The 26,519-nt window shown below is 40.7% G+C and overlaps 1 protein-coding gene across 1 annotated transcript; it reads right to left on the reverse strand.

Annotated features, from left to right (window-relative positions):
* Positions 1–1,072: 1,072 nt before the first annotated feature.
* CYP4V2 (cytochrome P450 family 4 subfamily V member 2) lies at positions 1,073–22,492 on the reverse strand. Its single transcript, XM_017659251.3, has 11 exons — positions 21,961–22,492; positions 14,647–14,759; positions 13,150–13,235; positions 12,174–12,364; positions 11,720–11,789; positions 10,274–10,400; positions 8,056–8,238; positions 5,113–5,215; positions 4,170–4,304; positions 3,905–4,084; positions 1,073–2,759 (listed from the first exon to the last, which is right to left on the reverse strand). Exons 1-11 carry the CDS (start codon positions 22,169–22,171, stop codon positions 2,587–2,589), a joined length of 1,572 nt encoding a protein of 523 aa, XP_017514740.2. The 5' UTR covers positions 22,172–22,492; the 3' UTR covers positions 1,073–2,586.
* Positions 22,493–26,519: the final 4,027 nt, after the last annotated feature.

Here is a 26,519-nt window from a genome sequence, read left to right on the forward strand (position 1 = left end):
AATAACTCTTCTAACGGAGCAGCAGTCACTTTGTCCTGTGGTAAGATGATAGCTGGAAGGAGAGGGTGGAATAAAGAAAGCTAAGTTGCTATTTGTAAGGAACCAGAAAAAGGAAAGGCAGAGAGGGAGGTGGCCTGAGAACAGGGCAGCCTCAGCTAGGACCACATATTTACAGGGTGGGAACAGAAAAAGGGTGGGGGGAGGATTTATCACAGAAGAGCTCCAAAAATAAAGACAGGGCTGTTCTTTAAAATGGGGATTTCTAGGCAGACCAAAATATTTTAAATCGACCCACTAGCATGTCATTAGATGCTGGAAAAAAACACATGTTGATATTTTAGATACATTCCAGGGTAAAAATTGGTCTTTTTTGTAACTAGCATCTCTTTAACTGTGAGACAGGTGAGCTGGTCTGGAAAATGACATTCCTCAGTTGTCTGTGACCGTGAACAGAGCATTAGTTCAGTGGCCCCCCCCTAGGAAGTTTTCTAGACTGCACATCCCTGGGATTTCATGATGCTTATGGCTTTTGCTGACTCCCTGGTAGCCCTAAAAGATTTCACTTTCTGCCATCAGCTGAGCAAAATGTTCTGGTGTTTCTATTCTAGTTTATTCTTTACAATCAGGGAAACTAGAGATCAGTCTATGATAGTAGCCCAAGAAACTTTTCTTAGAAAATCTGAATGACACCGGTGACATCAACTCAAAGTACTATTGCTCTTATTACCCTTATGACTCAGTCACCCACTAATTTATCTTTTAAAGTCATCTATTTTTCAAACTGACATCAATTCTTAGAATAAAACGTAGCACCCGTGTTTAAAGTCCAATTAATTAATTAATTAATTTTTTGAGATACCTCTTTCCAGCAGCAGTAAAACACGTTAATAGGGAGACAGATACTTGATCACCCTCTTATTTTTAAAAAAAATCATCTGAATTTCGATACTACAGACCATAACATAACTTCTCAATTTGAACTCTTAACATGGTTTAACAGCATTTCCAAGTAAAACAAGCATTACATTATTTTGGGACTAAATGAAGTTCTTAGGTTAAAAGTAACATTGAGCAATGTTTTACTTTAAATTTAATTTCATGTCTAGTATGGGGTTACACACAGAAAAAAAGTAAAGTTTAAATGTAAGTTTAGCATACAATTGGTAAATAATACCGATTTACATGAATAAAATGTCAGTTATCCAAAGTCACCTGGGAATGAGGTTTTCTACTTTTGTCCTCTTTTTAGATAAGAAATGTAACCATATGGTGAGAGTCTTTTTCAACTGGCTCATATACGTCCTTGGCTTTTTCTCATCAACTTAGGGGCTGGGTGGTCTACACTGGGACTTCTTGGGATAATAAAGTGGGTACAGTGGCTGACCTGGCCCTAAATACCCCTGCCTCGTAGCGCCTGCTAGATGATCTTGGTTTTGTAAACCCCTTCTTTGATATCCATTGAAAAATACATATTCCATCCTCTTAATGTGTTGCTTCTCTCTGCTATGAAATTAAAATTCAGGGAATGTGTGTCAGTTATCAGCTTGATAGATATGTTCTGGAGGATTGAGTTACTGAAAGTCTCGCCCTAAACTGAGAGAGCCTACTGGGATGCCAAATAGGGTGACTGGCTTCTCATTTCCTTTACTGGTAGAAGGATTCTGGAAAAATGTGCCAAAATCAGAGGAAGAAAAATCTGTGTTCTAATGACGTAAGTAATTACAGACCTGAGTTTCATAAAGCAGTAGCATATTTTAGTAGAAGTGTATCATACCAGGAGTGGTGAGATTTAGAATACAGACCTTTATTTCCAGCCCTGTCACCCACTAGTACCATGCCTTCGGGCAGAAACGTCTCTTCTCATAAACCTCATTCCCTTCTAATGAAAGGGACTATGACTAGATAAGCTCTAAGGTCCTTCCAGCTCCAAAAGCTATAACTGTGTGAGGCTCTGTGAGTGACTAGAGATTACAAAGAGGAGTCTCTCTCCCCATAATATGTGATATATAAGGCAACTGTGACATCGTGAAGCACTAAATGAAGCCTGTAGGTACACAATCAAAGGGAAATACGAACAGAACCAACTTAGAGATGATCTACTCCAGGTGATAAAATCAGGAAAGTGCTATAATAATTGTTCTTCTCATAGTTGATGCCACTTACATAATTTAAAAAACTTAAGCTCAAGACTAAATACTTAATTACTCACCCTTTTCAAATTAAATGTATATGTATATGTAAGACTACCTTTAAAAAATTCTGGAAATTCAGTGATATCCCTTCAGCCTGTCAATCGAAATTGAATCCTTTCGGATGCCTTTGGGTCCTTCTTTTGAGAAACTTGTTTATTTGGGTATTGCCATCAGTTAATTCTGATTTTGGGATCAAGACCAGGGATAAGATCTGTGGTGGTGGTGAAAATATAAAAACTCTCTCTTTGGTAGACTTGACCCCAAGGTAAGTGGGAACAAGAAAAAATTAGGTCTAGAGATTAAGAGTATTGAACCCATGATCTACAAACTGTAAATGTGATGTCCCCTTAAACAAAGGCCTTTTACATGAGAAGAGCACAGCCCAGCAATGCGGTTAGGATTCTTCCGTGTTTCTCCTCTTCAACTTGATCCAGATGCCATTACTTGGACGAAGAATCAGCTCTCCTGCCAGACCAAGTTCTTCTCTGTTCTGGTTGGATTCTACCCAAAAATGCCTCAGAAGGCAGGAAAGAATGGTCTTTTCTTCCAGTGTGGCAAACTTTTGACCTTCGAATAAATATAAATGCCATCACTTTAATTACAGATGTATTGCAAATGTGAGAAATCGTAATAGAGGAAGCAAGCAGTGTGACACTCTCACAGCAGGCCATGGCAGAGTCAAAGCACTTGCTAGAAAAGAAGGTTCTTGAGTGCCCTTCCTGCTCCCACCCGGTGCGTGTGAGTAACTGGGGAGGGCCCGGTATCTGAGTCTGAGCAGTAGCCCGTATCAGCCCTGCTGATTCACTACTCTGGACTGCTTTCTTATTGGGTCTTCAATTTAATGCACATACAGTCACCAGCTCTGTTTCAGATTCATCACTTAAACCTGGCCTCATGTGTCTGATACCTAGATTTACACATATGGGAAAATGCTAGAGATACTAAACCCAAAAGTGTTTCTAATGCTGGTGACGTGCATTCCTTTCGTTTATGTGCTTTAGCTGGCTGCGTAGTAAGCGCTCTTTGCTTTGGTTCTGCAAAATGCAATTCTTATAAGCAACAAACAAAGAAATTAGGTTAAATATAATTAATCATTATAAATAAGTTTTGTACTATACACAATATATTCTACCTTAAGCAAAAACTCTGCCACGCAAGTGATGGTGGTGTCTGGGCTGAACTATGTCCCCCCTCCCAATTCCTGTGTTGAAGTCCTAACTAGCCCCTGCCCCCAACACATCAGCATGTGGCAGTATTTGGAAAGAGGAACTTTAAAGAGGCAATCAAGTTAAAATGAGCTCATATGGATGGACCCTGATCGAGTCTGACTGGTGCCCTTATAAAGAAGAATTGGTCAGGACACAGAGGAAGAGCGTGTGGTGACTCCGAGAGAAAACAACGACCAGGCAGGAGGCCTCGGAAGAAGCCGGCCCCGCCAACGCCTTGCTCTCAGACTCCTGGCCTCCAGGGACATGAGAAAATGAACTTCTGTTGTCCGAGCCACCCAGCCCGTAGTGCTTGGTTATGGCAGCCCTGGGAAATGAAAACACTCCATGACAGCCGTATTTTAAAACAATCCTGTAGATAGTAAAAGGAAATCCGTTTTTTAAAAAAGACTGCTGCCATATGGGACGCTACAGCTCAAAGAAGTTACTGGGAGAAACCCACTACGTGTGAGCCTGAAGGTCAGACCAGTCCTGGTGGATACGCACCTATACAGTTTCTGGGCCCAGCAGAGAAGGGCACGTAAGCGTACGGATGGCGTCCCTGCGAATTCTCAGGGAGGAACCGCTCCGGCTTGAAGACCTCGGGGTCTGGGAAGTGTCGTGGGTCTCTGTGCAGCGCGTAGGTGACAATGATTGCTTGACAGTCTTTCACAATTTTGTAACCCGCTGTCAAGGAGTCAAAATGCCATTAACGATGGAGCAAGACACACATTTAAAAAATCCACTCTCCCCACAATTAGCAAATTCTTACCCACTTCACAGTCTTCATTTAGATTACGAGCAAATAAAGGAACAGGAGGAAAAAGGCGAAGGCTTTCCTTAATAACACATTCCAGATATTTAAGTTTCTTCAGGTCTTCTAAGGTGGCGGGATGATCAGACTTCCCTGATTAAAGGAAGTACATGAAATGACAATGAAAGAACTTTGTGGCTTTGGGGACAGGACATCAAAGAAGAATATGTTCATCAAAACACTGAATGTTGAATACCTCCAGCTAAAATATTATTTTTACTATTGTACATAATCAAAATAAAATGAGACAATGTGCTAAGCAAAAGAAACCAGACACAAAGGTCACATACTGCGTGAGTCCATTTATAGGAATACTCAGAATAGGTAAATCCATAGAGACAGGAGGTAAACTCGTGGTTGCCAGGGGCTGGGAGAGGAGGCTACGGGGAGTGGCTGAAGAATGGTTCAGGGTTTTCGTTTGAGGTGCTGAAAATGTTTTGGAATTAGGTAGAAATAATAGCTGCACAGCATTGTGAATGGGCTACATTTTACACTTGAAAATGGTTACTTTTGAGTTCTCAGGGCTTCCTCCAGACGTGCACCTTCTCTTGGGTCAGATTCTTGGGCTTTCCCCATAGGAAAGGCATGCCCCGATGCCTTATGTACAATGTCCATCTCATCTGGTAAGCAGTGAGATCCTTGAAAACAGTGACATTTTTCTGTGTGCCACCAGCAGCTAGCCCGGTACACACAGGCCAGGCTATTAGCAGATGCCCGTGAGTGTACAAAGCAGGTCTTGCACAGGAAACTGGTCCTGGAAGGACCCCATATGGTTGCCTCTCTGCCTAACACAGTTTCTTAGAACAGGTCCTACTGCACATCCCTCCCTAATGAGTAAAAACCACCTCTGCTTCAGAGGACACGGAACCCGCAGTGTCACCGGTGAAGGGGTCAAACATACCAAACACTTCGTTCAGTTCATTGTCCACTTTCTTCTGGATTTCTGGATAACACCCCAGTAGGTAGAGGGACCAGTTTATTGCAGAGGCAGTTGTATCATGGCCCTACAAATATAAGGAACAAAATAGCTTGTTTTAAAAAAGCAGAGTTACATTATGAAGATTAGGAATGATAGCTCTATATCTGAATTGTCTCTGGATTTGACAACTGCAGTGTGACTCCAGATATAGTAAATTAATTCTTCACAGCATCTCAGAGAGAAACAAACGGTCACTTCAGTGTGGAGGCTCATAGTTACAGAGGTTTCAATGCCACATGGAATTGCATACTTGGTGTGAAGTGGCTCAGCTGTGCTATTTACTAAGGGGGCATTCCAAGGGAATGAGGTGTGTTGGGCCATTTTTAAGGGTTTAAAAGCCCGACTTTCATGACCCACTTGCCATTTTTCTGCTTTTCTACCTCCCCTAATTTGCGAGGTTTGGCTCTATCCATTGATGCTGGCCACTGGGGAACATACATGTGGTTCTGAGTAATATTCTCCATATCAAGAAATTGCTAAATAGCTGCATTTAATATTTGCTGAGTTTTAGGCAAATAATAAGTACTTTGCAGAAACTAATTCAACTATTCTTCACAAAAACTCCATGAAATGCTTGATACTGCTTTTCATTATTTTAGACAAAGAAAGTTAAATAACATTACTAGGGCCAGACAACTAAACAGAAGGCAGAGGCAAGAGGCAAGAATATAGTCCTTAAAGTGTCTGATGACAAAGCCAAGCCCACGCCTTCCCCTGTGTGCATGTGGCGGATGTGGCGTGAGGACACTGGAGCCGATACTCACGTTCACACCCTGGACTTCATTCTCTGCCCATTCAGTGTTTCAGGCATTAGCCTTTTATTTCCTGTCCTCATCTAACCAGGGCATTGCCACATGCAAAAAATGGTGAGTTCTTCAGAAAAAAAAATGTATTTGAAAAATCAATAGTAATATTTTGGCTCTATGAATAATACATTTAGGGGTAGAAAAAGAGAAAACAAATTATCTTGTGTATGGAAGATCTTTTCCATTTTCCCTATGCAGCACTAGTATTTGTTGTAATAGTTCATTCTCTGGGCAGAAATCTCCAAAGCACTTGTTTTATAAAACAGCTCCTACGTTGAACTGTTTGAGGCTTATTATTTAGTTTGAAAAGTACATAGTTTACAAGTCTCGGATAGTGGTGCATTACTGCGTTTTCTTCCCCTTGCGGCCCCTTTACAAAACTACTTGGAGCTGCAAACAAGATGTGTCTGGTTTCACTCGGTCACCTACCAGAGTCACAGAAGGAAGTGCTCTTGCCTCACCACTCTGAGTACTTGTATGGAATTTGTAATTGGAAGCCTCACCCAGATGCCTAAACGAAGTTTGCTGAACTTCCTGTTTCCCTTTATCTGCCGCCCTACCAAAGCAGAGGAAAGGACACACAGACGCGGTCTCCAGAAGCCCACCAGGGACTGGGGCACTGGCAAAGTCTTTAACATCTAATGCTGGCACTTGGGACATGAAAGGCATGGAGTAAGGCCTGCATCCACCTTCCGGAGGAGTTCACAATATTGTAGTTACACAGAGTAAGCCCCCTGTTTGATGCAAAGAAGAATAAAACTAGAATTTCAAAGAAGGTTGGAGCTGGAAGAAAGAGATCATTGATTTGGTTGTTTTCATGAAAATGAGAGGTTATGGGTGGGAGATGGGTGTGTGTGTGTGTGCTCATGCACATGCGTGTGTATGTGTGTGCACGCAGGGTGAGGGGTGAGAAGGTCTCTCCACGCCAACTTAAAATAATAACAGCCAATATGTATCTGCTGCATGCCTCTTATATGCCAGGCATGATTCTTGGTGCCCTTTACAAAGTCATTAGTAATCCTCATAGTTACTCTGTGAGGCCCATTCTATAGCAAGGGGACACAGAGGCCCAGAGAGCTAATGAGGTGCCCAAGATCACACCTCCAGTACGGGCTAGAGCTGGGATTTGGCCCCTAGAGCCCACAGGCTTAACACCCCCACACTATTTAGCTAATTAGATTAATTAGCTAATTAGTCCATTTTCTGCATAAAATTTCTTTTTGATAAAGTGCTCTGCTTAAGAAAGAAGTTTAAAACTCCTAATCTAGTCCTTCCCTGTAGTTTACACATAGGGAAATTGTGGCAGAGGTCTGGGATGCCTGGAACCCCCTCAGATGGCTAGCCCGCAGAGAGCCAGGCCAGCACTCGGCTCTTGGCAGCCTGCTCTCCCCTGCCGTATGGCGGCGCCCCCTGACGGTGACCCAGTGCTGAACATGAGCTGTGCCATTGGAACTACTGATGCCACTGACCTGCCTCCGCTTCCAAAATATTACCACCTGGTGCTTTTTAAAACACACTGCTTTATCTTTACTTTGCAATCCACATATTCAGAGGTTCGTCCTTTGTAATAGTAATATAGTTAGAATGATCTTTGTAAAAAAACATCTTTTTTGAGACCATAAGTCCCTTTTAGGATCACAAGCTGGGTAATCCTCTCCCAGAGGGCTGTGGTTCTCTTCTTTAGTTGGGGCAGCTAAGACCTCATTTGCTAGACCTTCAAAAAGGAGGTAGTGAAGAAACAGACCTATGGTTCTCAGAGATTAAAAGGAAGCATGAAGCAATATAAACAACGGAGTAATTTCTGACTGTTCTGCTTGCCAAAGTCCGACAGACCTTAGGTTTTCTTGAGACTGCTGCACCCAGCACGAGTCAAAAGTTTTTTCTGAAGAGGGACGTTGGTGTGGTACTTAATCGGGCTCTTACATTTTGTAACTCCTAATCACAATATAATGACTCTTCCTTAGCTATATTAAGCTACTTTAAAATTTCACTAAACTAAGAAATAATGCTAAAGCTTCTAAAAAAATAACTGGGATTTGTTCATGATGCTGTAAAATACCTCAAACATGAAGGTGTCAACTTCTTCTCGAATATCTTCATGACTTAGCTTCTTCCCTTCATCATCCGTCACATTTAAAAGCAAGTCAAGGAAAGCCCGGCGCTTGTTTTTGGAGGGGGAGGAGCCCTGGCTATCACTTCTGTCTTCATCTCTCTTCATCTCATTCGCCCGTTCAGCGATGACCTGTATGATTGAATCAAACGCATGCTTCTATGCAGAATTTGATAAAGCCTAGTAATACATTTTCCTATGAAAATATGCCAACTCCTTTGGTTCATTTTTTTCTAAACCTGTTCCATTCTTGCTATCCCGATAACTCAGGCTCTCATGAAAATACAGGAAAACATCTGTTAGCATTTTAGTTGCATTACTTAATAAGACTTTTAAAAGCAAATTTCAAGTCAAACAGATTCAGAATTTTCAAGGGCTATTTTTGCAGTCTCTCCAACATAGGAATAGAGAATCAGTCAAGTGGGTAGTATCATGGGGATTTGAATGAGCTAATGAGAAAAAGTTTAGGTGGACAGAATGCAGTCGTCAAACAATAGATGAATTCCACATCACTCTCGTTCTGGGTTGTACCGGAGAAAAGAAACAGCAAGTTGGGGAGGCAATTCACTCTGCATGCTTGCTGTACCTCCTGCCTGGACAGCTCTTTCCTCAGACACAGCATGGCTGGTCCCTCCCTTCCTTCAGGTCTCTGCTCGTTGTCACCCTATCGGAGAGACTGTCCCAGACCACTGTTATGCTGGTCAGTAGCATCACTTTGTTCCTACTCTATTTTCTCCATTTCACTTACCATTGGGCATTATGTCATACTTGCTATTTAGCACCTTTCTCTTCCAACCCCTTGGGTGTGGGTGTACAGCCACAGAGCAGCAAATGGTCTTTGCTCACTGCTCTAGTTCCAACTTCCGGTACCTGGTTGGAACGTCCACTGCCTGGTCCTTTAAGGATGCTCATTAGATATTTGTTGAATGCATAAAAGAATTAAAGCCCATAAACTTAATTTGGCTATACATTTCCACTTTTTTCTTCTGTCAGGCAATTGACCAGAATTACTAATAAATGGTTTGAGTAAATAGATCTTAACTTCTTTGACAGTAAGACACCACGTCTCCTTGATTCTTGGTGGAACCACTTTCACCTGGACTCAGTATGCAACTTTCAATATTTTTTTAAGGGTTAATATCATACACCTAGTTTTAAATTAGTTAACTTTTTATATTGATAGTAATGCATGAAATCTGAGGGGAAATGTAATTATACCCATAAAATACAAACTGATGGCCATTCTCCTATTGCCAAGTGATTATGTACATCTTTAACACAGACTGACATCCTACATCCAAAACAGTATCACTATCTCCTTGCTATTATTGAATTGGAAATAAAATAGTAATATCAAGTTAATTTTAATCTTTTCCAAGTTGTAATATCGTACACCTAGTTTTAAATTAGTTAACTTTTTATATTGATAGTAATGCATGAAATCTGAGGGGAAATGTAATTATACCCATAAAATACAAACTGATGGCCATTCTCCTATTGCCAAGTGATTATGTACATCTTTAACACAGACTGACATCCTACATCCAAAACAGTATCACTATCTCCTTGCTATTATTGAATTGGAAATAAAATAGTAATATCAAGTTAATTTTAATCTTTTCCAAGTTGAAATGTTGCTATAAATGTTCTTTGCCTTTGAAAACTATTGACTAATCCAAACATTTTCTAGACTTACAACGCAGATCCTGTCTCTTTATTCTTTTAACATGGCACCCTGTTTGTTAATCAACGTCCATAGTTCATATCCTATTTTGTAATTTTATACGCAATCTCCTGTACTAAACTCACCTCTTTTAGGGTAGGGATATCCATGTCTTACTCATTGCTGAATTTCTAACACTTGATACAGTGTCCACACTTAGCAAGTGCTTAATATTTTCTGAATGCATAATTTAGATGTAATCATGCTGCCTACTGTTTACATTATTCAACTTTTATTTTATGAGACACAGGCTGTATGGTCCTACACTAGGTATGTCAACCAAACATAGAAATCATATAAAACTTCTGGAAGTGGATAGTGATAATGGGTGCACAACACTGTGTGTGCACTTAAAGCTACCAACTTGTACATTTAAAATGGCTATAATGGTAAATTTTATGTGAACTATATTTTACCACAATGAGAAATAAATAGAGAACTTACCCTGTTGGTAAAATCATGCAGGATCTTTAGGCTCCTTTTGTGTTCCCATCCTTCTCTAAACATAATGTAAAAAGGGTCAAGCCAGAGCCAGGGCATCTTAATTCTTCGATGTATCATGTCACTCATCCTATACATAGGATAAAAATACGTCAGCTGGTATATTGAAAATGTGTGTCTCTTGGTCACCTATTTGGTGTCTGGTCTCAGTGAGGGTACTGATGGGAATGGTGATGACTCATCTCAGAGGCTATGAGGAACTCCATACTTTATGCTCAATGATGAATGCACGGGCTATTTCACATCTAATGAAGCTTAAAAATGAAATGGGTTTGTTAGAGGAATGAATGATCCTTTATAAAACATCCTTACTAGATGACCAGCTGACCTCTGCTCTGGTTTCTCCAGGGGAGAGTTCCCAGCCTCCCAAGGCTGCCTGTGGCTCTTGGACCACAGGTTGAGATGCAATCTGCCTCTTTTTAATGTCCATTCATTTGCTTGATCACTTCTCTGGAGTGACAGAAAACAACTGGCTTCCCTTTTCTACAGGACAGTACTCAATAAATACCCATCTGGCACAGAGCTGTCCCAAGTACCTCCCTTATTCTTTCCATAGATCAAGCTGAAGGGGCATGACAGGATCTCCTCCTTTGCACAAGCTTAGATGCCACCTCTTCGGAGAGGCCTTTCCTGGCCACCCAGTCTGCAGGACATATCCCTGTGTTCCTCTGTATTATCAACTTGCTTGCTTTCTTAAGCCGTTATCATAATTTATATTTTTTTATCAATTTGTTGCAATGCCTGTCTCCTCTGCTATTCTGTTTTGTGTGTCACTGTAAAAGTAGTCAGGACTTTGTACAATCAATGGCAGATTATAGGTGCTCAATTAATATCTACTACAACGAAATGAGCAGTGGTCTTATAGCTAAGGTACCTCAAATCCAATCCTGCTCTTGCATCTGAATAGATGGATAATCACAAGCGATAATTAAGGTAAATAGATTATCTCAACTAATAAACAGTACATACTCAGCACAGAAAATACAGGAAAGGAGAATAAATAACAAAAATAAGAAAGAGAAGCACATACACAGATCAACAATAACCACAGCTAACATTCTTGGTTTAGTATCTTCTAGTTTTTTCTATGAAAGATTTTAGTATGATAACCTACTAAAACATTGTATTCATCTTTCTTTTATCACTTAGCATGATGTCATCTCTCAATATATTATAAAATGATTTCAAATCAAATCACTGCTTGGTCCAGGTGTTCCATATTTTACACAACCTTTCACCTACTGTCAAAACACATGCTTAACTGTTAAGTTAATTTTAGTATAATGTTTTATTTTCAAACTGAAAATGATACAGTGCAAGTTATTAGCAACAATTATTAAAGCCCTCATCAATAACAATTTTAAAAATAATTCAAAAGATTCCACTTACCTATAAACTGCACGGACATACTCGGAGTCACCATTAGTCTGAGCACCAATATTCTTCCCCATAGCTGTTTCTGTAAAATGGGTGACAAGCAACCATTCAATTCATGCACATAATTGATGTTTATTTTCCACTGGCAGATACTTGAAAAAAAACCTATTAGTCCTGTTCTCTTCTCATATTTTAAGATGGTTCTTTCCCCCTTTTCTTTCTTCTCTTGTACCTTCTTCTTCTCCTGCTCCCGCCCCTGCTCTTCCTGGCACGCTGGCTCTGCGACTATTCCGCACAAAGCGTGGGCATAGGTGCTGCTTCTCAGGCAGTTAATGTAGCAGTAGGTCCACCCTGAAGAATCCTACATCGTTTCCAATCCCCTCATTTGTCTTCCAAATGGAACGCTATTTTCTGTTTGGGCCATTTATCTTTACTATTACTTTAGATACAAATCAATGAGACTTACCACAGATTATATCTAAGGCACAAAGAGTGACGTAAAAAAAGCAGTTAAATGCTCCTTGGTTAACATGTTTTTCAAGCTTATTAACCAATATATTTGCTTGTTCATTCATGACATCTAAGAAATCTTCCAGAATTGTAAAATGGAAAGTGGGTGTTAACATTTTTCTCCTAGAGCGCCATTTGTTTCCAGTACTAGAAATACAATACATGGTTACAAACAAAGGGAAGCAACATTCAAAACAAAGTATAATATGGCCAAGTCAACACAATTCCCCTGAAATAACTTCATCTACAGATTATCTAATGCTTTGGTCAGAATGACAGAGAAAGATTCACATATTATTACAAAATACAGATATTTTAGATATTCTATGTTACTAATATTTAAAAGAACATTCATAAAAGTTGAAAATTTTAAAAATGTTTCTAAATGGATCAGTTCTGAGTTTACAAAAATTAGAATCTTTCTCCTCCTTCTATCAGTACATTACATGTTCTGTGATTCCACTTTGATTTCTACTATCTTCAAATTCTCCAGTCCCCGCGAAGTCCCTGCCTCTCTCTTGCCAGGCCCTCTCTCAGAGGAAGGGGCCCTCCGGCGGACTGCCAGCTCAAGGATTGAGGACTGTGTTCCATATACTCTTCTGGGGCTGACTGCCTTTGCATTTAATTTTCAAGATTTCCCTGCTCCAAACTCTCCTTTGGCTTTACTCCATTCATAGAACAAGACCATCTAATCCTTCTTGGAACACTGGTGGTCATCATTATTGAATATTGTGACCGGAGATTACCATACACCCTGGATTCCTGTCTATCAAAGGAATGTTTCCTGCACCTGTTCTTCCTGTTTCCTCCCTACTTGCTGACAGCACAGTCTTGCTGCAGGAAGAGAACCTTGTATCAATTCCTGACATAACAGGTTGTCCATAGAAGAAACTGTTTCTACAGGACAGCTTTACACATTCACATTGACATACCTTGTCAGAAGTCCTAGGCCAAGCCATGGTTCTAGGAACTTGTACATATAGGATTTGTCAATTTGCCTTGAACTAGTTAAAATTACCTTAGAAAGAGAAGAAAAAATGTTGAGAGATGTACAGACATCAGAATGATATCAATTGTAATACCTAGCTCGAACACAACTACTTTTTAAAGTTATATTTCATAACAACCATTTTAAATATCTTCATATTTCATTGTTTCTCTGATTGATTTTCATTCCTGTGCCTCAAAGAAATTCAATTGGGATTTTAAGCATAGCTGTCATTCAGCTTTGGAGACTAAATGCAGTTGAGAGAAAGGAAAATGTCCAAGGTGATTCTCTGGTTCCTGCCATGAACTAGGAACCGAATGGAGTCATTGATTGAGGGCAAGAAGAGAGGGAGAGGAAGCCGGTAAACCCAAGGATGACCACATCCATGGAAATGGAAATCACACGTTCATTTTCAGTACTTTGACATGGAGACATTCAGGTTGCCAAGGGCTGAGGGCAGGTACGAAGCTCAGGATAAAGGCTTGAACTACAAGTACACATTTGGGTGTCCCAGCATATAAGTAATACTGGAAACCATGGGTGTGATCGGTTGGCTGGAGTCAAACTGAAGTAGAAGAGATGAATTTTGGGCTGCACACGTAATGCTCCCTGGGCCTCCTGCTCAAGTCCCTCTCTACCGACCTAAGTCAGCAGTGCCTGAAGTCCTTGTCTGGTCTCCTCACTATCTACTCTGAACCATTCCTGTGCAGGGTGGTATAAGCGAAACACCAGCATCTTCACCACAATAATTAAGAAGACATATCACAGCACAGTGTGCTAGGAACTTGTATATTTTTAATTTTCTTCCATGAAAAGAAGATCTGATTAACCCATTTTTATTCACAGACCCAAATGCTTGTCTCAGCAAACCACAAGATAATTTCTCCAGTGTCACAATAAGTAAAATGTATAACAATCCTTTTGAGGAGTAATTTCAAGAGCATGGATTAATAATATTTCAATATCAGAAAAAAAATCTCAATATCAGATTAACATTCTCTTTTAGGAAAATTAATTTAATTTGGAATAATAAATTTATAATGGATGTTAATACATGACACTCAAAGCACCTTGAGAGAAACACTCATATTTTATTAGTCTTATATGTTTGGAATCTTAAAAAATAGTCTGGCAGATAACATGTGCTCACCTTGTAGAATAATCTATGTTATGGTTGTATAAAACCACATCCTTCTGCAGACTTTCCAAGAAAAACAGAACCAAAATACTGGGACGTGACAACAAACGTGTACAGACATCTAGAGGCTGCTCCTCTCTGCAGGATTCAGACTACATTTGGAAAGCACCTACACAGCCTAAAAATATTTAATGGAATGCTCAATGTACTGAATTCAATTAAATATAAGACTTTATTTGTTCTGATGTGATGCTCACATCATTAAATGTACAGTGGAATACTAACCTTATTTGCCCAACTCACCTCCACATTTTCTGCATTATAAAGGACCACTGTAGGCATTGGCCCCAGCCAGAGTTTCAGCAGTGGCACGTGTCGGTATTCTTCAGTGTAATAAATTAGCTGCTGAAAAAAATCTGGGAGAAATATTTAATTTTTAAATAAGTACCCTATTGTGTCTTCTTGGGGTTTTTATCTTTTTTTTTTCAAGTCATTTAATATCCCCCAGGTCCTTTACATCTTAAAGGTAAACTGCACAGTCACTATTAAATGACTTAATGATTGAATCACAAGGGTAATTCCACTTGGTTATGAATGAGGTGCCTCTGAGTATGATAACCCATAAGGAACGACCCTGTGAACTGTGAAGTCCCAAACGTTGGGTGCTGGGGGTGGACCTTATCAGGTGCATTCCCCAAGACCCCTGGAGCTGTTAAATTTCTCCCAGCCTTGCCTCATGCTGCCCTTTCATTGGAAGGAAAACCTGTCGCGCTCTCCAGCCCTGGAAGATGCTTCCCATCCACTCTCTATAAACTGTCCTGTCCTACTAATCCTTGAACTTGTCAAAGATCTCCGGGCCTTTACAGAGCCTCTCCTCTTTATGGGACACTAATGCCACTGCCCATTGTAACACCTACTTATGCTTTAAGTGTCATCTTACATGTGACTTCAGGGGAAGTCTCTGATTCAATGTTTGCACATATTGTGTATCTGTATATATTGTGAAATGATCACCCCAATAATCTAGTTAACACCCATCACATTATGAATTTTTTTCCTCCTTCAGATGAAAACTTTTAAGATCTACTTTTTTAGCACATTTCAAATATATAATACAGTATTATTAAGTACAGTCACCATGCTATACATTACATCCCCAGGACTTCCTTATTTTATAACTGGAAGTTCGTACCTTTTAACCCACTTCACCCATTTTGCCCACCCCTACCCCTGCCTCTAGCAACCACCAATCTGTTCTCTTTATCTATAATGCAGGCTTCGTTGTTGTTTTGATTCCACATACAAATGAGAGACACAATATTTGTCTTTCTCTGTCTGACTCACTTCACTTAGCATTATGCCTTCAGGGTCTATCCATGTTGCCATGTCTTCGCAAATGGCAAGAGTTCCTTCTTCTTTATCCATTCATCTGACAGACACTCAGCTTGCTTTCATGCCTTGGCTGTTGCAAATAATGCTGCAGTGAACATGGGCAGGGTGCAGATATCTTTTCAAGTTAGTGTTTGTGTTTCCTTCAGACAAACACTCAGAAGTGGAATTGCTAGATCATATGGTAGGTCTGTTTTTAATTTTTTGAGGAATCTCCAAATTGCCATAGTAGCCGCACCAGTTTACATTCCCACCAACAGTGCACAAGGGTTCCCTTTCCTCCACATCCTAGCTAATACTTGTTATTTTCTTTTTGGAAAAAACCATTCTAGTAGGTGTAGTATGCTACCTCATTGCAGCTTTGATTTGCATTTCTCTGATGATCAGTGATTTTGAGCACCTTCGTACCTTTGTCATAAATTAACTGACCACTTACTTACATAGGCTTTTTTTTGGGGGGGGTTGGGGGACCTTTTGATTCTGTTCCACTGATCTATGTGTTTTTTATGCCAATTCCATACTGTTTTCATGACTATAGATTTGTAATATAGCTTGAAATCAAGAATTATAATCCCTCCAGCTATGTTCTTTCTCAAGATCCCTTGGACTATGTGGGGCCTTTGTGGTTCCATACAAATTTTACGATTGTTCATTATTAGTGAAAAATGTGATTAGAATTTGATGGGGATTGCATTAAATCTGTAGATTGCTTTGGGTAGTATGGACATTCTAACAATATCAATTCTTTCAGTCCGTGAGCACAGAATATCTTTCCATTTATTTATGCCTTCTTCAATTTCTTTCATCAGTGTCTTCTAGTTTTCAGTGTATAGGTCTTTAATCTTGGTTAAATTTCTTCTTAGGTATTTTGTTCTTTTTTGATACAATTGTAAATTAGACTTTTCTTAATTTCTCTTTCTGATAACTCCTTATCTGCATATAGAAATGCAGTAACCTTTGTGTGTTGATTTTGTATCCTGCAACTTTACTGAATGTTTATTAATTCTATAAATTAATTTGTTAGTTTTTTGGTGGAGTCTTTAGGGTTTTCTGTACATAATACAGATGTTTGTGTCATCTGCAAGCAGTGAGAGTTTCACTTCTTCTTTACCAATTTGGGTGCCTTTTACTTCTTTTTCTTGCCTAAATGCTCTGGCTAGGACTTCAAAACTATGTTAAATAAAAGTGGTAGAAGAAGGTGTCCTTGCTTTGTGTCTGATCTTAGAGGAAATGCTTTCAACATCACTTCTACTGTATTCTTACCAAAAGTGCATATAACTTCAGCCTAATTATGAGACAACAACAGACGAACTCAAGTTGAGAGATAGTCTACAAAATACCTTATTGGTTATCAGAAAAAAAATGTCAAGGTCATAATAGACATGGAAAGACTGATAAATAATCACAGATTAGAAAAGACTTATATCTTGGAGCATAACACATGGGAACACAACAACTAGTTGTCAGTGAGGTCTTGGCCTGAGGCCTGGAACAGAAAAAATGGACACTACTGGAAAATGTTGTGAAATACAAATAAGGGCTGTGGTTTTGCTAACAATATTGTACAAATGTTAATTTTTTAGCTTTGATAATTATACTAATTGCATAAGATGTCACTGTCAGAGGAAGATGGGTAGAGGGCATATAGAAACTCTGTAACATTTCTGCAGTTTTTCTGTAGGTCTAAAATTATTTCAACAGAAACAACTCAAAAAGAAGGGAGTTTTATTTTTCTGAAACAGTACGAAGAGGAAGCTGAGGGAAGATTTTTATAAAACTACTTTGTTCACAGGAGAGAAACACAATATATACACATACAAATATAGGCTTGTGTCTATATTTCCTTTAATGTAGCTAAGAAATTTATAACTTAAGAGCCCAGGTAGCAGAATCAAGTTCGGAAATGTGATGAAAAATTGGAAGGGCTGTTGGAGTAAATATAAGAAAGAATCATTAAAATAAAAAGATCTGTTGTGCAGCACTGAGGACAATGTAGGGATTAGATGGGAAAATTTTGAAATCAGTCAAATTAGTTTCCTATTACATGTCCAGAAATGAGACTAAATATGATTAAGTACCTTAGTTCTCCCTGGAAATACAGTTTGCTTCCATAAGCATTCCACAAGCAAGGAATGTGCACCTCCAAAAGACCCCCACCTCTACTCTCAGGGACTTAAAATTATGGGAGTTGGTCACTTCTGTAACAAATCACAATACCAGAGAAAGTGCAGTGGGTGGTAAAATAGAAATTTAAGTTTGAGGAGTTACTGATTCTCATTTCATGAAGGAGATGGCATTTGAGCATTGAAGAACGAGCTAGACTTTTGTAGGCACAAAAGGGGCAGTAGGGGTGAAGAGAGGATGTGTACCGAGCAGCAGAAATAGCAGAGCAGAAGCCTGCGGGTCAGAAATTCCCTGTAGGTTCAGCCAAAGCAGAGGATGGAGGGCGGCAGGATAACACTGAGAGATGAGACGGAGCATGGGAGGCCCATGGAAGTTTCATTTTTTTTTATAGGCTCTAGGAATAGCTGAAAGTTTCTGATGCAAACCAGATGACTGGAATTGTATTAGAGGACAATAACACGAATGTGTGGGAGATCTGTGAGTAATTTGGGTATGGTGGAACCACAGGAAGCTTCTGGGTGAGGACAGGGATGGCTGAGATTTGATGCAGCCATGGTTAGGGGTATTGGACCCGTTTGTGGCTGGCCCTTGGGTTGGGTGTGGCGAAATGGTGACTGTCAATCCAACTATAGCACCAAAGTAGTGTGGGAAACTCAGGGGCCAACGCTTGCTGAGTTGGTATCAGTGAGATCTGGGAAATGCAGCCTGGCATTAGGAGAGGTCAAGCAATGACAAAACTCTCAGTCAGGGATACCATATTGGTGAGTGACCCCTCAGTAGGCACAGGGCAGTAGCAAGTGACTAAGGAATTAGAATACAGGGTTAAGACTTCAGAGATAAGACCTGGCCAAGGCTAGACAGGTGGTCAGAACCCAAGTCAAACAAGACGTGGTCAAGGGAGAACATGAGTCCTAGTTGGGGAACTGATTACACGTTAGGGAATGGTGCAGAGCCTCATTCCACTGCTGGGAAAATCTAGGTGGGGAAGCATGAGGAGCGGCAGGCTAGTGATTAGGTGTATGGGTCAGGGCTTATCCTAGGCAAAGGGGGTGCCCAACTGACAACAGCAGGGCTACGCCAACCCTACTAGGAGGCTACTAATATGGTACTTGAGATTTTGACAGGGCTGTTTTGACATGGGAACTTGGGACGTCAGTGACAAACTGACATGGCATTAAAAACAAACCATAGATGTGCACGTGCTCAGCTCATCCCTTCTCTTCATCTATGCCTAAGCCTCACCTACCCCTGGGCTTCAGAGCAAGCTGCTCGAAGTGCAGGGGGAGAAGGGCTGGGGCTCAGGGATACCCACTGCATACAGTACTAATAGTAACGCTTTTAAAAAAAGTGTTGGCAGATTTTGGCACATCAAATCCTAATAATATCCTAAAATAGCCAACATCCATTCTGTCATATTAACTTGCTGTGACAGGTTATTATATGCTAGATCTAGTGCTAAGGTTTAAGGTGCATTACGTCCTTTATGTCTCACCAGTTAGAGAGAGGCACTATTATTATACACTTAAGGAAACTGTGAACAGTTAAGTAACTTGCCCAATATCTCAGCACTAGTAAATGGTGGAACCTGGCTTTGTATTCAAGGCAGTGAGGCCCCGAATATGCCATTTGAACCATAATAACAAACTGCTCCAAAATGTCTTCTTGTCAAAACTATTGTCAAATTTGTGGTGAAAAGGGCTGGGTCAAATGAACAGTGTCAAAATGTCATGCTGCGTGATAGTAACTGCCTGGTCTGGTCTGACAGAGGAGACAGGGAAGTCTGAATCTGTAGTTTGAAGTATCAGGTCCAATAGCAGACCACAGTTGGGGAAGACAGGTTGGCATAATGGACTGGAAAAAGGAGAGATCAGAGCTTGAGAGGTCAATGAGAAGTCAACCGCAGTACTCCTGGTGAGATTACTGAGGCCAGAATTTGGACAACAAATGTGAAAGAACACAAATTTGGACACAAAGTGAAAGGCACAGCTTATTGCCTAAGAGTCAAGGTTAATGAGGACAAGGGACATATCTTAGAATATTCCAGTATCCACAGCTTCATTTAGCTCAATGCTGGGAAGAAGGCAGGGTCTCAAAAAATGTTTGATTGGGAATAAGAAACTTATTCTAACCAAATCCTAGATAGTGATCTAGAAATGGCATGCATTACATTTAATCCCTAAAATAACTGTAATATAGTTACTTTTACAAATGAAGGGTAAGAAACTCTTAGTTTTAGTATTTGCTTTATATATTTTGGTGTTCCTATGTTAGCTACATATATATTATTTATGAATGTTATATCTTCTTGCAGACTGACCCCTTTTATCATTACATAATGCCCTTTTAAAGTCTTTTCTCTGACATGGGTATAGCTACAGAAGCTTTCTTTTATTTTTTTATTCCTTTATTTCCAGTCTGTGTGTATCCTCACATCTGAAATGAGTCTCTTGTAGAGAGCCTATAAATGGATCTTTTTTTTTTCTTATCCATTCAGCTACTCCTGTCTTTTAATTGGAGAATGTAGTCCATTTACATTTAATGTGATTATTGATCGGTAGGTACTTAACGCCATTTTGTTCCATGCTTTCTGGCTGTTTTGTAGTTCCTCTCTGTTCTTTCCAGATGCTCTCTTCCCTTTAGAGTTTCAGTCAAATTCTCAAAATCAAACTGCTTGATTGCAAAGCTAGAAGCTGAGCAAAGGTTTGCCTGATGCCAAAGTCTAGTACTTATTAATGGATTACAAAGTCCCTTTATAAAAGACAGTATTTCAAGTCATTCCACTCAGTGACTCCAAGACTATAAATTACTGTAAGTACTCCAATCAACTCACACTTTGTTTTGAAACATGTCTTATTCACTAGAGATTTCAGTTCTTAGAAAAATTCCCCTAAAGAATATGAGATTTCTTAAGTATTTTGTTTCTCATTGGGGAATGGGGCATCTGTAATTCTACAGTTACTTTTTAATACTATAAAGCCTTAGGGTCAAAGAGGTGTTCACTCTGCTTTGAGTTTTAACCAAGAGGATTTTTACAAATGGGGTTTTCATATATCTAGTTACATTGTCACATTGACGTTTGGCTGGTGAAAAGCTTACTGTTTTTCTTAAGCCAAAAAGCATTCTCCAGTATTTTGGTAAACACTCTCCCATGAGGCCTCATCATTCCTGTGAAGTTGAAATGACAGCATTGTTTTTATTTGGGGAAACAGAAGTGGAAAAGAAAGAATCCTTCCAGCTTTGGAGTTGACGTTCAGCTGTAAAACTACTATTTACAATTAATCTGAGGGGAAATAGGGTTCTGGCGCTGGGATTATTTAAAAATATGTTAGTTTGGGCAAATCTTTTCATGTCTGAGTATCTTAATTTATATGCCCATGAAAATGAAGTGCTAAAATCTCATTCACCCTCTCTGTTGGGGGATTACAAATACCAGGTACTTTTGAGGACTTTCTGTCTTAAAGTGTGTTTTTTTCCCATCAACAAAACATAATATAAATCATATCTTCAAAAAGATGGTTCAGTAAAAAACAATTCACTAATAATAAATATAGCTTTCAGAACTTGCTGTATGTTTTCCAGAAGGCCCTACCCTCACAGTTTGTCATTATGTAACCTCCTTAAAACTGGTAAAATATGAAGGTCAAGAAGGAACAAAAGTAGTTTTCAAGCCTTGTGATGTCTCTATTTCGGGGCGGGGGGTGGAGGGGGGCTAATGAATCCCTCTCTAGTCCTTACTTTCCAGAGAGGGAGGAGGGCGATAAGTTTTGAGATACTTGTCCTGTTCCAGGGAAGTTTCTGCTCCTAAGGCTTTGTCTAGACAAAAGAAAAGTCAGGCAGTGTTTGGGATAGAGTAGCTAGAGAGGTGAGAAAACGGGAGAAAGCAGGACAGGAGTTTAGAAGTACTGCATCCCATGCTATTCGCAAAGAAAGGTTCGTGTGGAACGGAGGGCACCGAGAATGTCAGGTGTCACGGGGAGAACTGGGTAGAAGGGGGCCCCCCACTTCCAGCGGCTGGTACCCTTCCCCTCGCCCTTATCCTGCCGTCCAGCATCTCAAGTCACGTCGCCCCGGCCGCAGAGAAGGCGGGAGGGCCCCCGGCCCTACCTCTGCCGTCGGGCTTCATCACCAGCGCGTGTCCCACCAAGGGGTAGGCGCCGGGCAACGACGGGACAGGCCTCAACCGCAGCCATTTCTGCGCGTAGCTAGCCACCATCTGCAGGAGGGTCAGGGCGAGGGTGGCGCCCGCCACGGAGACGGCGCCCAGCGAGCCCCAGAGCAGCAGCTTCTGCACGACGTGCAGCAGCCAGAGCGCCATCGCCGCGTCGGTGCAGCGCTCCGACCGGACCCGCGCCTGCGGCCGCTGCAGAAGCTGCGCGCGGACCCCAAGGGGCTCGGGGGCGCGGCTCCGGGGCGGGGTTCCGCGGGGCGGGCGCCGGGCCTGCAGGCGGCGCGCCGGGCCGCTCGGCGCCGCTCCCTCCTCCGCCTCCTCCCTTCCCTCCCCGGGGCCGGAAGGGGGCGCAGGGCGGAGACTGCGCTGCCCCCCTCGGGGAACGCCCTGGCCTCGGCCTACGTCAGAGGCCCGCGGGGTGCACCCCCTCCCCGAGCAGGAAACCACGGACCAGAACCCAGCTTCAGGCCGTCAGAAAGTAAATGAGAGCGCCAATGGGTTGGGGAGGAGAAGAGGGGTGCAATCTAAGGCAGCTTCCCCGGGTCAGGGCGGCAGGGCTTCGTGTGCTAGGGCCTCGCGCCGGTTGGAGTGTGCGGGGGAAGCGTGCGGGCGCGCGCGCAGTGTTTAAAGTGGAAATGGACATCTGGTTGGAAGTCAGCCGCTGGAGCTTATTTTTTCTGGCTGGGTATCGGTCCTCGCGCTTTCTTGCGCGCGTTCCACTCCCAAAGCCCGGACGCCTGACGGGAGGCTGGCATCTCGCCAGGTGTATCCTGGCCATCCAGAACAATGCCCTACTTTGATCTCGAGGGCCGAACGGGCAACAACCTTTGGAGCACTGGTTATCAGCTTTCCCCAGATGCTGGCCAGCACCTAAGAGAACTACAAGAGAGGAGTGGGTGGGAGAGGACAAAGGGCGAAGTCTGTGAAGCATGGAGGCAGGAAATGCTGGGAGATGGCATTTGATAGGCCCAGCTACGGCGCATTCTGAAAAGAGCAGAGACAAACCACCGAGCCTTTGGAAGGGAAAGGGAAGATGAGGGAGCAGGATGCCCCGATTCTGCCCGAGGGCTGTGTTCCCTGACTGCCAGTCACCCCCTTTTCTCCAGGCAGAGGTACCCAGTCTTGACTCTGCTGCCCTTGTCTACCCTTGGTCCTTCTTGCAAAGGGGATGGGTGAGGAGTGCCTTGTCCCCCTAGTTCAAGCAATGAATCCAGCAGTAGACACAGGTGTCCTTCCTTCCTTTCTCTCCTCAGTATGCGTTCTGCGTTAAAGGATGAATCTCTTTCCAAGTGTTGGCTACTTCCCTTGCTTGAAATGAAAGCATCTGAAAGTTATAATCATCGTCCAGAATAAGTTATAAACTACAGAAACTAAGATGTAACTTAACACTTAGATTTCCTTACATTTTCTGATTCTTGGAATGATTCCCAGTATGAAAAAGATACTTAGATTATAAAAAATAAATTCTGCCTGGATATAGAGCTATATAATCTATGTATTTACACTCGTCACATCCTCAGGGTAAGCAGGAAACTTTTGTCATGAATTTTGAATCACAGTCACCAACATCAGGTAGCGCACATTGCTTCTTGCTTAAATGTACAGTTTTTTGAACAAACATTTCTCTGTAACGACCACCCAGATCATAGAATACAAAATCATACTGCATGTGCCCCTTTGTAGCCATCTTCTTAAACTCAACATTATTCTTGAGAGATGAATCTATATTGCTGTGTGAAGTATTTCTCCTTATTTTTCATAGCTGTACATTATTCCATTGTTTGACTATACCACGGTTTATTATTCATTTTATGGCAAATGATTGTTTCAGCTGAGATGTATGTATGTCTCCTATTAATTCTGTGTCTATGGAGAACCCTAATGTAACCACTTTATTAAATTGATTCCCATGTATTTTATGTTGAGGCTATTATACATAGTATTTTTATGTTTTATTATCTGTCAGTATATAGAAATGCAAGTGAGCTTTTGTGTTGACTTTGTATTGAATGAGCTTGCTAAAATCACATTTGATTCTGAAGTGTATCTGTAGGTTATCTTCAATTTTCCACCTTCATCTAAGCAGGGGTTACACCGATTCTAGGTTCTACTTAAAGTGTTTTGAGCATCTATTTTTAGTGTGCTCTTTTAGAGTTTAGTCCTCCGAGGTTGTCAGTTCCAAGACAGGGGCCTTTCCCAAGGCCCTTCTCTTTGGCAGCCTAGAACTTGCCCAACTCTAGAACACCACTTTCTTTTTTTTTTTTTTTTGGCCTCTATGCCCATGATAATAACCTGAAATACTCTGATGGGAAGAAGAAACAGTATCAAATAAGGGGTTCACCCTAATGTGTTTCCCTATCTCTGAATTGGCTTTCTCTAGTTTGTGGCTGATTTTCTTCGTCTCTTCCCCCAAACAGCTGATCCTTGTTCATTTATAGCTTTTACGGTTGTTCTCAGTGGGTCAGTGTGGTATGAACTGTTCTTTCATACCTAGTAGTAGAATATCTCCAAATTCGTGTTTAAAGCCATTTCGTATCATTCATCTCCTTGCTTATTCTATCCCATGTCCTGCTGGCCTCTTTGCTGTTATGCAAACCACCAGGTATGTACCTGTTTTAGGCCTGTGTATTTTTCCCTTGGTCTAGAATTTTTTTTTCATATCTTTATGGCTTCTTTTCTCATCTTCTTTGAGTCTGTGTGTAAATACTACCCCTGCACTAAAGGCTTCCCTGATTATTCTATCCAGAGTTGCATCTCTGTCCATCCTCTGTCACCTTACCCTATTTTGTGTCTTCATAACACTTACCGCTCTCCGACCTTATGTTTCTATCAGTTTGTTGACAGCCTAACCTCCTCCTCTAGAATCTAAGTTCTATTAGAACAGATGCTGTCTTGTTCAGTCCAATGCTTAGAACAGAGTCTTACATAAAGAAGGTGCTTGATAAATATTTAATGAAATAATAAATCCATGTTGACTGCCACATGGGAATCTCATCTTCTGAAAAAAAAAAAGATTTAATTGGAGTATTCATAAATGAGGTAAAACCCTCACAAACATACATAGTTACATACATTTAATTCACTGGGAAAAGTTGGCTATGTAGTTAGAAATAAATGAATAACCTGTGTGTTAGAAACTGCAGAGTTGATAGTTACACACAGTACATAAAAATTGGGGATGTAAAGATTTAAAGAATGTAATGAAATTTTGAAAATTCAGCACTTTTATATTTTATTAAAAATTAAAGAATTAAAGATCCTGAACAATGATCTGTAGTTATAAGAAAATGATGACAATACAAATGTAATACCCAAATGTTTCATGATATAAAATGTACTTCTTAATTAGTATAGAAACTCTATTCTAGTTCAGAATAACATCAGTATAGATACTTCTGAATTTGTAAAATCTACAGTTTTCTGTGGAATTCTATATGTTCTTATATTATTTTTAATTTCTGCATTCCCTGTTTGGTTTTGGATAAATTAACACTCTTTAATTAATGTAGTCACTATCCTTAATTTTAAACTTGATCTCAAGAGTTTAAAAGTCAATTTGCCTTTTCCAATTTTTAACAGAGAAATTCTAAGACTCATTTATCAAAGTAGATTATTATGAGAACACAGCTCTAGTGTTTACCTATTTAGTTTGAAAAGCACCATCCTTGATAAAAGCATTATTTACTAACCTCTAAATTTTATTTAACCTCTAAATAAAATATTATCTTTAATACAGGTATAAAAATATATGCTATGAGCAGGTCTTCTTAAAATCAGTGGCACAGCCAATTCCTTATCTCTGAGGTAGAATTATCTTCTGATTAAAAATGTTTAGGAGACAATCAAAATCACTGTACTTGGTTCTATTTTTCACGTTTTTTTAAATCAGTTATAAATAATAGATTTTCGTCTGCAAAATTCTGAAGCCAAATAAGGCTACCGTAAAATCTCTTCAATGGTTCTTCATAAAGAAATAATTTATTTTGGATACTTTACCGTAATGTTAGTTTCAGATGTGTATCAGTCATTTTCCCTTCTAAGAAGCCTAGGCTGATTCAGGAAGGTGTTGAACAGTTCCTGGAAGTTGACGTGGAATAGCCGGAATGGTTCTGAGAGACCAGGGTGGCTGGGAAGGGCACAGTGAGCGGGAATTAAGGACCAGAGAGCGTCAGCCGGAGAGCCTTGGGCACGGGTCTCCAGACCGCTCCCATGTCTAGGGACTGCTTGTGTTTGAGAACTGCTAAATTAAGACTGATATGTTCCTCTTGGAAATCTGTACAGCTAATGTTTAGGGATAGTTTAGAAAATTCTCAAAATTCTGCTTTGTGTAGGTAACTAAGCATTTGGAATATTACGTGGAGTTATGGAGCTGTGGCTGTCCGAAAGAGGTATGGCTACAGTGACCATCCTCACACACCAACGTGTTCCATTGCTATGGAAAACGGTGTAGGGAAGGGAGACGAGTGACCCGCAGAAGGCAAGGCTCTAGGGCCAT

This window comes from Manis javanica, chromosome 12, assembly GCF_040802235.1.
Source record: "Manis javanica isolate MJ-LG chromosome 12, MJ_LKY, whole genome shotgun sequence".
Classification (NCBI taxonomy): domain Eukaryota; kingdom Metazoa; phylum Chordata; class Mammalia; order Pholidota; family Manidae; genus Manis; species Manis javanica.